The following is a 12,068-nucleotide window of genomic DNA, read 5'->3' on the forward strand; positions in this document are numbered from 1 at the left end:
TAAACAGTTGGAACTCGCGGGCCGGTATTGCATAGTTTCTGCTCAAAACAAGCATTTCCGCGTGGAGCGCAAATGCATAACTAACGGAGAAGATTTATCATCAAAATCAACGTTACTTAATCTGACGCCATTTTTCGATGGACAAGTGATCCGCGTCGGGGGCCGTCTTGAAAATGCCAATATCCCACTGCGTTCGAAACATCCTATTATACTGCCGTATTCAAGTTTGAAATGTGATTCGAACTGCCCATGTCGAATTTCATGGTTGATAATGAAAGCTGCTCATATTCGACTCGCACATGCCGGTCCAGAGGCCACGCTTAGCGCATTAAGACAGCGCTACTGGCATATAAAAGGGAGAAAACTTGTCAAACGAATAATTGATAATTGTTGGGAATGTAAAAGACGTCGAGCAAGTTGCAGAACCCCACTGATGTCGAATCTGCCCAAAGTTCGTGTTACTGAAGCAAGACCGTTCGAAAATGTCGGGCTGGATTTCTTCGGCCCGATCCAAACAAAGAGAGGCAGGGTTTTAGAGAAACGATGGGGGTGTTTGTTTAGTTGGCTTTCAATGAGAGCTGTACACATTGAGATGGCATGGACTATGGATACTGATTCCTTCATATGTGTACTTTTGTCTTTCATTGCGATACGAGGACCTGTATCCCAAATATGGTCGGACAACGGATCAAATATAGTTGGTGGTTCCCGAGAGCTGAAAACGGTCCTTAACTCGATAGATGAATCTCGCGTGGCAGAACTTTGCTTAAAACACAATATTGAATGGCATTTCACTCCACCTTACGCTCCCCATTTTGGTGGTGTTTGGGAAAGATTAGTAAAGTCCGCAAAGCGTGCTTTGAAAGCAGTTCTGGGGAATGTGCGTGTAACCGACGAAGTCTTGAAGACCGCGTTTGCGAGGGTTACCGACATCATGAATAGTAGACCCATTACAACAGTGAGCGACGAACCAACCGACTTTAGTGCCATTACACCAAATTGTTTGTTGAAAGGGCATTCGGCCGAAGTGTTTCCACTGGATTCAGACGTGATGAAATTATGCTACAGAAAACGATGGAGGCAAACCGAAGCTATTTGTAATCAGTTTTGGAGAAGATGGCAAAAAGATTACCTACCGAATTTGATGACACGATGTAAGTGGCGGAAGGAACAACGAAACTTACAAGAAGGAAATCTGGTGCTCGTTTCTGACCCCGTTGCACCGAGAGGACGTTGGCAACTTGGTCGTGTTATTCAAATTTACCCTGGTTCTGACGGACGAGTCCGAACTGTCGCGGTTAAAACTATAAATGGCATACATATTCGACCCGCATCGAAAATCTGCCTCCTAGAATAATGACTTCCTGCGGATAGTCATGGGGTGGCTTTGTCGGCAGTCCGTGTGGTCCTAAAGTTTAGTTTAGTTAGGATTCCTTCAGTTGTACATCGTCATCGTGATGATTATCGCTATCTCGTCGTCGTCATCATTACTGTGTTGTTTTCTCGTATTCGACGTGTCGCATTTTTCTCTTTCACGTGTTATCGTGTTACGTATTTATTTTATTATCGTCCCCTAAGCTCAGCAAGATGTTTAAGATTGCATTTCTGGTGGTAGCAGTTTAGGATTTCATTTCTTGTTATGGCAGTTTAAGATTACATCGCCTTTATAACGTTGAAGTTTGAATTCATTCAATAGTCTTCTTTTATACTGTATTTCGAATCGTTCGATATAACATTATGATATTTGCATGTCTACAGCTCGTATGGTATTGCATTTATAGTTACTGTTTTACCTTGGTTGTATATCTGTCGTTTTGGGACTATGCTGTTATATGGAGTTGTTTTGTGTAAGTATTAGTTTAATATTCTGTATCATTTGTCTTTGATTTATTTGGTGTTAATTATTTCATTTGTATTTTAGTCAACCGTTTTGAATATTTTCAATAAAACGAGTCTGGCAAATCGACTTATCATTTCCGGGTCCCAAAAGTGACAACAAGCGAGTGCAAAATTTAACCTAAGTGTAATGCATTTCATATAATGCTGCTCAAGGCCATATGTTCTTCCGAACGTGCACATTACACGTTTTGAACGGTTGCACAGATGAGCTGTGGCGCAGTCCCGGGTCTCGGGGTTGAATTTTCGACGACTCGTTTCGTAACGAGTTTAATTAAAACATTGAAACCCTTAACAACTGTGATGCTGACTGGGCATATCGAGCAAACCGATTTTGTAATACTCAAGAAGGAAAAATATATTTCCGTTTAAGCACTTTGGAATGCTTTACCCTTGTTGCTCCGTTTCCCGAACATTTTTAAATTTAAAAAATCGAAATCAACTCGAACGACACGTAACTGAGGCCCTGGTACATAGGAAGCGCCGTACAGCAGCACTTGTCACCACATAAATCCGTGTAGAGACAATAATAAATTTGGAATCAATTTTTGCTTTTTCAGGTCGTTCGAGAGCCGCAACAAATTAGCTTGTGGGCCACATTTGGCCCGCAGTTTGCACAACTCTTAGTGTTGTGTTTGTCTGGTTTACTGTTGGGTGCTGTTTTCTAGTTGTTGCGCTTGTGGTTAGATTGTAGAGGTTTTATTACGGCCTTGTCTGTTTTTGTGTCACCTCTCTGCGGACCGGCGATTGGCCGCGGCCTGGTGGTTGCCGACCACTGCTATGAATGGTAATTTATGAATCCTTACAAAAGACTAAAACTTAATATTTGTCACAAGATTTGTTATGAAAAGGCAAGCTTAATTTATGTCTCATAGACCTCATATGATTCATTGGGATATACTAAATTACAAGTTTACGGCAGCAGAATTAAAGTATATTATGTCAAAAGATTTATAGTTATAGTGCTTAGATGACAAAATAAATGTAATAAGCTGTGACTCAAGCTTATATGAGTGGACATTCCATTTGGTTATGGAACACTTTCATTGATTGTTTAAGAAATATTATTTTTGATCGAAAGTTTGATTTCTTTTTTTTACTATCGAACACTCAAACCAAACAGCAATTTTTGGAGATGATACGATAACATGAGAACTATGAATTGACATGCATGTGCGTGATGACCAATGAGTAAGACCAATGAACTTGACTGCGTTGGCACAAGTTCAAACCACTGAACACAAGCTGTAATAAAATGGGAAGCCAATGCCAATCTGATGATTTTCAGAAAATAGTAACTCCTTCAGTGGACACTTGCACAGGGCTTGGTTTAGAGTGAAAGACATGAATAAGAGTCATATAGAATATGACTTCTCAAAAACTCAAAACAATATTCGATAAGTACTCAAGAAAATGAATGCTGCTCCTCACACTGCCCATTTATTCGAAAATTTTAATAAAAATCAATTAAACTTGGAAGTTTATCAGAAAAAAAATCTTTCTTTGAGTGCAATATAGGGCAATTTTAGGTATTTCACACAATCACAGGAAAAGACTCAACAGAACTAAATTGCTCATAGGTATTGGTTAATATGTATTTTAAACAAATATTCAAAAAAATGAGTAGGCCTGAAAGCTATTATTCAAAAAGGTGAATTTAAAAATGAAAAAAATTAAAAAAAATAAAATCAAAATTTTCTCCAACTCTTTCAAAAGCGATAATTATGTGAATATATATTATTGTTTTATACCTCTGTACTGCCCAAGGATAATTTTAAAGCTTGTAGTTGATCTGATGACAGGTTGCAGTCAATAAGGCTGAACTCTTCAACACAGGATTGATTGGAAAGTATTTGTCCAACTGATGATAAACCTTCAACTCCCATGTTTGCGTTTCCATACAGGTTGAACTTCATGATCTATAAAGAGGCAAGAACAATTTGAGGTTGTAATTGGACTGTTATAAATCTTGTTGAATTAAGCAACAAATTGAGCATGGACAGTGGTTTTCACCCTTTTTCATGGAGCGGAATTCTAATGAAACATTCCAGTTGATAGAGGCCCCGTGTGCAATAGTCCATTGCCATTTATTGGCTAAATTGTATAAAACATGAATACCTATTAAGCAAATCTAATACTGACAAAACAAAATGAACTACTCATGTAGTATGTTAACCAAGATGGCGGACACTGGAACGTAGAACTGGTAGCAGGTAAGGGCTAGGCCATAATTTCAGGTACAAATACTTCGAGACTCACTTGGCTAGTCCCCGAACTCCCAATAGAACTGAACTGAAATAATTGGAATAAATTTATGGCCTAACCCCAACCCTGGTACACATGCTATGTTCCGGTGCACATACTACAGGAGTGCTAAAGATTCTGCTCTATGGTGTTTTACACATACTTTATAGTCAAGTAAGTATTCGTCAAATAGGAAATTTAACTATATTAATTACATTTGTGCCACGGACCGCAGATTTCATGTTTAAAACCAGGTCCACCACAACACTCCGTGTGACAATTCAGTAAATACTTTCAAACCAAAAAGATTCTGATATATAATTTAACATATAATTAATATAATTCTACTATATAGTAGTACCGGTAACTCCGAATATGAGCTGCTTGCCTAAAGCCTTATTTATAGTAAGGACATGAAAACAAATTTTAAAGAATTTGATATCAGAAATTCTACCTTCACATTTGATTCTTTCAATTCAGATGCCAGAGTTTGAAGTGAGGCTGACTTGAGATCACATCCAGAGAAATCCATTGATAGTGATGTGCAGTAGAAAGCTACTGACCCAATGACATGAACATCACTGATAGAAAGAGGATAAACGGACATGTCAATTTTGTTAAGAGATGATTTGACAATGTCGCTCATTCCATTCTTGGCTTCGTTCAATGCAGTGAAAAGTTCCAAAAGATCGGATTTGTGTGATATTTCTTTGAGTTGTAGTTGCAGACTTTTCTTGAAAATATCTCGTTTTTCTTCAATATCCTGAATTTCTGTGAAAATATAAGAATATATGTATACTGATGATACTTGTGTCTGAATGAGAATTTACCATTCAGTTAAGATTGACTAGCGTTTATCTCTTTTATATTAGTTATTGAAAAATTAAATCTAGTCAGCCATCGCCAATCAATGTATTGGGCACCTCATTACACTAATGTGTCTGTTACATTGTTTGGACTAGTGTTTGTTATTGCATTTCAGATTTCCCCAAGCTTAAAACTTTAGTTCAAATCCAGTGTAAAATGTGTAATAATAATAATTGATGTGTAATAATGATGCTCGGCTACTTTTTGCTTTGCAATAAAACACCCTAGTACAGACTAGAGATGTACCGATGTATCGGTATCGGGTATCGGTATCGGCAATATCGGCCATGTATCGGTATCAGTGAGATTAAGGCCGATATTTCCGATATATTTATCTTTTTGATATGGTCCAGAATGTTTTAAAGATAAGTTGGAATACTACTTTTTAATTTATTTTTTGTCTGGAGAGATCGTGAGCTATGAGCCATACATGTCCCCACCCCCGCGAGAGAATAGGATTCACGTGTTTTTAGCTATTTATCAGCCAAATTAGCTCAACTAATTTGGCTATTTTCGCTGTCAAATTTTTATATTGAAATTTTTAATATTACATAGTAATTATGAAGAAATATATCAACACGGCACATAACAAAAAGCAATTAGACGCCCAGTTTTAAATCATACAGTGGAATTGGGGTCCTTATTAATGGCACATGGACTTTTGGCACGGGTATAAATTTTGACAGTTTGTCGTCAAGTACGAGTGTCATTTAGTCGGTCGACATCAATAGACTAAATTCCGACACAATTATCCCTCTACGCAGGTATATTGACCGCCTAGCCCTAGACTATCACAAAATATATGATAGCAATTGTATAATATTATAAAATAGTAAAGTAAAAAAATGTCCTCGACGGTTATAGGTAGGCCTTCTTTTGGTCGGTGATGATTGATATTCTTTCATGTTGGCTTTGACTTACTTATTGCGTCGACGATTACGATTGCGACGTAATGAAATATTTGAAAAATGCTTTTAATTTGATCTTAGGACGGCGGCTCTAGAATGTGTGGGTGATATTCGATATTCTTTTAAACACGAATAACGATTTTTGAAGGTCGCGATATTAACATTAAATTCATATTGGACATCCCGGCTTATGAGTTTCAATTGAACACCGAGATTACTAGCGTTACTGTACAATGTATCTTAATCAGTTAAAAGCATATGGATACCAATCATTAATTTCATATTATGCGACATATATATATATTTTTTTTTTCGATCTGAAATATTGTGTACTATGAACAACGCTCAGAGACCATTGTTTTAACCCGTCTGCCCTACACAACACACCTAATTAAGTAATATTTACATAGTATCGGTATCGGAATATCGGTAATATCGGCCTTTTTGTAGTATCGGCGTATCGGTATCGGTATCGGCGTTTTTAGCTGGTATCGGATCGGTATCGGTATCGGCGACAAAAGTGGTATCGGTACATCTCTAGTACAGACATGGGCAAAGTACGGCCTGTGGGCCAAATATTTTTCATAAAATGTAACTTTTTACATCACACTTACATGGCCCGCAAGTCTAAGTGGGCACAATTTTTGGCCCCTGGTCGGAAAATCTTGCCCATTCTTGCCCTAGTAGCATCTCAACCTTTGCCCCTATCCCCAAGAATTACAGCATTGATGAATTAATTTTTTATATGGACTTATTCATGGATTTGGCTCCGAACAATGCCCTGTAACAGTGTGCACTGATAAGCTAGGCATAGAGTTACTGTTTCTTAAAATTACAGGAATATTCCTAAGTCAGCATTGTCTACCAAATTTATTACACCCTAGGGCCTAGGTGAAGAGACAAGTATGCGATGTGAACCCGAGATGAGTAACCTACAATGCCAATACAGTTATTAGGTTGAACACTTTAACTGCTAGGCCATTGCACTGATTAATTGATAACGCGAGAAACGCGTAACAAATTTCAGATTTGAATCAAGAAAAAAAATGGCTCTAGCTTGAATTTGAATCAACAATAAACAACACATTACCTTCAAGTAAAATTCCGGCTGCTTCATAAACTGTCGGATTCAATAAAAATCCACAGATCATTTTTCTGACGAAAACAAAGTGACCGGTATGAATATGTTTATCCACGAACTCCTTGAAAGATTTTAAATCCAGTCCAAGAATATAGAAAGATGTGAGCATTTCTTGAATACTTTGATGTTGAAAGTAAAGAAGGTGGATTCCTTGAAAGAGTTTACGATATATTCCTCCAGGAGCCAGAATTGCTAGATCGGTTGCTTTTTCTGGTTTTAGATGAACTTGACGAAAATCATCTTCTGTAAATAGAACTCGACGTTCTACTGTCCCAACGTATGATAGTTCTTTTAATTTGTCCAAAACTTCCATAGAAATCTCTTGGTGAGTGTGGGGTGATCGTAAGATACTTTGCATGACCACAATCATAATACCACTCATGGTGTTTGGTTTGAAGTCAGATTTTAATTTTAATGCTATCAGCGTGTAAACCAGCATCACAGGGGTAGTGCACAGTAACAAGAGTGGTGGAGCTTTGATTTTGAGAAATTCTATTATTTTCTCGGCTTCTTCATTTCCTTCATATCCTGAAATTATTTTTTTGATGGAGTCCATTGTTAATCCAGCAAGTGCAATGACCTTGTCTGGTCGAACTTCTCCCCAATAATTTCTGATGGAATGTTCACGACTGGACGATATAATGCGACAGCCAGGAAATAATTTTTCAGAGAGAAAATTCCACATTATTACCTCAGGATATGCAGGCTCATCTAGACTGATGAGTTCATAAACTCCATCAACTGTATATTGAAGAGTATCCAAGGAGTCGAGCATAAACAAAACTTCCTCTGGGTGAGTTTTTGCAATGTCTATTGCTTGAACTCTTTCTTCTTTTGTGAGATTGCTGAAAATTAGTTCTTCTGCTGTTACTTTACTGTCGTTCATAAATTGTTTACATTCTACATATGGAACCATCTTGATATTCCCCTGAAAATATTTTCCCTGTATGACATCTCTTGAGGTTGCTTTCATGAGTGTGGTCTTTCCTGAACCAGGGGGCCCCACGAAACAGACATGACCATGTTTAAAGTTGTTAAACAATTCATCAAGTTGTGTCTCTTTTCTGATCCCTATTTCTCTTTCTCGTTGTAAATACTTTTGTTGATTAGGTGACTCTGGTACATAATCGTGTTCAGGAATTCTTCCACCTCTATAAAAATCAATTTCTTCCAATTGAGGAGTTACGTCCACATTTAGTTTTCTCTTGAAAACTCCATGAGGTTCGGCAAAGTCATAGAGGTCAGTGCACTTTTCAGTGTTATCATTGACTTTTGCTATTACTTTTTGATAAGACATATTTGCTTTACAATGTCATACACTTTAAACATCCAGCGTATTGACCATCTGGTAAAGCTTCATAAAAAAAGATCCATCCGATGTAATATTCAATAATACTTTTCGACAATAACTTCAAAGTTCTAGGATATGAACTTTAACTGAAGCTGCTACAAATCTAACAAGAAAACATTTGTCATCCAAGTGCGATGAAGCCTAACATAGATGCCATTAAATCTGCTATATAATGTACACTTTTGTAAACAGTCGCTATTCATAATAACTTTGTACCATTCACATAATTGTTCCTAAATTAATATTGTTGTTTTCACGATTTCAAGTAATACATTCAATGATGTTTCATGCGACACCCATTCCACGCCTTCTGTTTTGAACAGAGCTGCCAAAAAGTACTTGCGGACCCCTGCTCTATGTGTGAGGAAATACTGTTTTTTTGGCAAAAATATCTTCACACCGACAGAAATTACTTTATATTGAGTGTTTTTAGGACAGGAATGCAGAAAGGAGTACCGGTATGTATTAGTTTCGATCATGAGGAAAGTGCACTGAAAAATTTTTTTTTTTTCAAATTTTCTGCAAGGATAAAACTCTTTAATGAGAAATTTGTTTATTTTAAAGGGAGTACCTAATGAAATCTGACATGTAGAGTTATGAAAAACTTCTCGTACTCGTCATGGTACATAGTCATGATTCCGCTGCTAAAATTAGGTGACAAATGCAAGTTTAAACTACCCATCAGATATTGTTGGCTATATTAGACCCCAAACATTCAAAAACAAAACAAAACTGGTATTTCAGGGTAATAATAAAATGCCATATGTTACCGATTGCTTCTACACTGAGAGTTTTAATTTTATGTAAGACCAGTCGTAAGTCTCCATATAATCCCGCCACCCCCCAAATAATTTTTATTGCCATGTATTCGAACCCGGTATTTTTCCGATGAATATCAAATTACAAAAACTAAATTAAAAAACTATTATAAATAATTATAAAGACTAAATCTATGCCAAATAAAAATAACATAATCTCTTTCCACAAAATATCAAGTATATTTATGAGCTTTCGTTAGATCATAGTCTAACTTCTTCAGATAAAACAAGATATGGCTGCAAATTATAAAGATCAGTAATTAGTTAAAAATTGTAAGATTAAAATCACAGAAATACATTATACATTGGTTGGTTGGTTTATCTTCATAATACTATCTCAGTCACGCATCCTTGTGGCAACATCCACATACGGATCCGGAATAGAAAGTAAACAAGGAGAAAGGGCCTGCAGTTCAATACACAAAACCCTAGTACACCCCATAAATCTATGCTCTCGATATTTGTTCTGATTCTCTAGACCTTCTCGGATTCAAAAATTTCACTTGACCTATTAACATCACAAATTGCAATATTAAACTCAAATTCGATTGCTGATTCACACATACAAATTTTATTTCTATATACAGTATTCTTATCCATTTTCCATCGCTGATGCTATATCTGAATGATTACTTTCATAAAGCAAGGGCCAAGATTCTCTGTGACCTAACCTGTCTTGCAGCCTGACCAACACAAATAATGATCAACTAATTCTTGTTGAATTATTTTGCATTCTGTTGCTTCAAAAGTGTCGACTTTGTTGGTGGTAATAAAATCTCCCAAAATATAACATGTTTATGTACTATTATGTTGAATATATATTGAAACACAAGAATATTTAAACTCTAATGACATAAAAAGTAGTTTCAGATTTCGGCGCTCCGGAAATATGTGTACCAATATAGAGAAAGCTAATTTTGTTCGCCTACTTTACATCATGTTGTGTATAGGTGGGCAGACCTATGGGCATAGGGTATATTTACCATACAGTCTCCGAACTCGTAATGGGCTATTGCAAGTGACACTACAGGACAATTCCAGAAATTTTACATTTTTTCTCCACCATAAGCATAAATACTGAGACATCACGTGTTTCAAGTTTTTTTTGCTCAGAACATGGCTCTGTGCAAGCAAGTATTGAGCATATTAAAATGCCAACTGTAACCACAGAACTCACTTACGCTTCATTCAGACAAAAAAGGAAAGTATAACACATGTATCTTTTGTACAATGGCCCCGCCCAAAACACTCCCACCAATGCTGAAAATAAAAAAATTAGTAATTATCCAGTTAGAGTTAGGGATGCAGATTGCACTGGATAATTAGTGGGTTGTTATTTCAAAATGTGGCGAGGGTTGTTTTTCTGAAATCTTACATTTTTGCACTAGTGGCGGGGACTATGTACAAAAGATCCTAACACCTAACAGTTTAATATCATTGTCCAAGTTTTATAACAGTTGGAAATTCATCAAAATATGCGACCACGATCTTCATTTAAACGGCCCCTCCCTCTCGTCTAAATGAATTTCTTGATTTGAAAAATTAGTCCAAAAAACGGAGAAATGTAAAAAAATATTTCACTTCACCAATTGATTCATAGAATTGACAACATAGGCTGTAAAAGTTTAATCTATTTCAACCGATCTTTTTTATTATTTACAGAATTAGGAGAAACATAAACAAGATAAAAATATACTTATTCATTTTTCACATGCTATAATATGCCGGTAATTTTGACAGGAATTGGAAACAACAATTGGGAGAAGACTTGAAATGAACTGTTGATATATTGATGTCTGTACCTAGACAATCTCAGTTTCAGCAAGCATTTCGCGATTATTTCAATCACTTTTATACAATGGTTTTCTCAAACTAATTACATATAACTAACATCAAACTCGGTAAAACTAACTAGGAAGGTCATGGTCTTGTTTGCCCAAATTACAACTACTAAGAATACGCGTCAACATCGTATTTCTCAGTTTAATAAAACTGATAAAAACAGCAATGTGTTTCAAAAAATTATACTGCCAAGTATGGGATACTGCTGGATCGCACATAGATGGCGTGTCCCACGTATATTCCGAGCTTGTTAAACTCTCTCTCTTCGTGGATCGTTGACAAAGTGTGACAAAGTAACGAGACGTTAGCCTTAGCGCATTGTTTCGTTTGTTTACAACCGTTTTTATACCATGTTTCGTCAAACTAATTATGCGGGGTGTCCATAAAGTCCCCTTACAATTTTGTCATGAAGTTAGTTGTTAGGAAGGTCATGGTATTGTTTGCCCAATTTACAAAAGTTAACGAGTATTGCCCTATATTGCGACCTTTTCCATTATTTACTAATTATGCAGACCATAGCCAAAATGAACATTGAATTCTTCATTTTTTCACAAACTATGATATGGTAGACTGATAGTAAATGGTAATTTCAGATTGAAATTGCACATAATAATTGTGAGAAGTCTTGAATTGGATTGTTGATTTAGTGCTTATCCTTGGACAAGCTCAATTTTATTAAGCATTTCACAAATATTTTAATCATTTTACACCATGGTTTATCAGGCTACTTATTAATAACGGGAAAACTACAAATACAAACCCAGGGGCAAGTGATACTGTAATTTTACGCGCAGATACATGAAAATCAACATGTTATTTACAACCCAGACTGCAACTCAAGTGAATCAAACCCAAAATACCCCTGTACAAAGGTGTGTTTACTCAAAATATGTTTGACTTCTGCTGAGTGTGGGATATTGATGAAGCATGAAAGTATGCATGTTCCACCCACGATCAGTGTTTTTTAAGATACCTCGTTCATGCATGTTTGGGGGAAAAGT

The 12,068-nt window shown here is 36.4% G+C and overlaps 1 protein-coding gene across 1 annotated transcript in view; it reads right to left on the reverse strand.

Annotated features, from left to right (window-relative positions):
• Positions 1–8,353, reverse strand: part of LOC144420007 (uncharacterized) — a 39,647-nt gene extending 31,294 nt beyond the window's left edge. The window contains exons 1-4 of the mRNA XM_078110303.1: positions 8,154–8,353; positions 7,748–7,901; positions 4,595–4,954; positions 3,648–3,815 (exon numbers count right to left, since the gene is read on the reverse strand). Of these exons, the coding sequence (XP_077966429.1) occupies positions 3,648–3,815; positions 4,595–4,954; positions 7,748–7,901; positions 8,154–8,353 (882 nt within the window). The remainder of the gene's footprint in view (positions 1–3,647; positions 3,816–4,594; positions 4,955–7,747; positions 7,902–8,153) is intronic.
• Between the last annotated feature and the right edge of the window lie 3,715 nt (positions 8,354–12,068).

The sequence above is a fragment of the Styela clava genome, chromosome 2 (assembly GCF_964204865.1).
Source record: "Styela clava chromosome 2, kaStyClav1.hap1.2, whole genome shotgun sequence".
In the NCBI taxonomy this organism is placed as follows: domain Eukaryota; kingdom Metazoa; phylum Chordata; class Ascidiacea; order Stolidobranchia; family Styelidae; genus Styela; species Styela clava.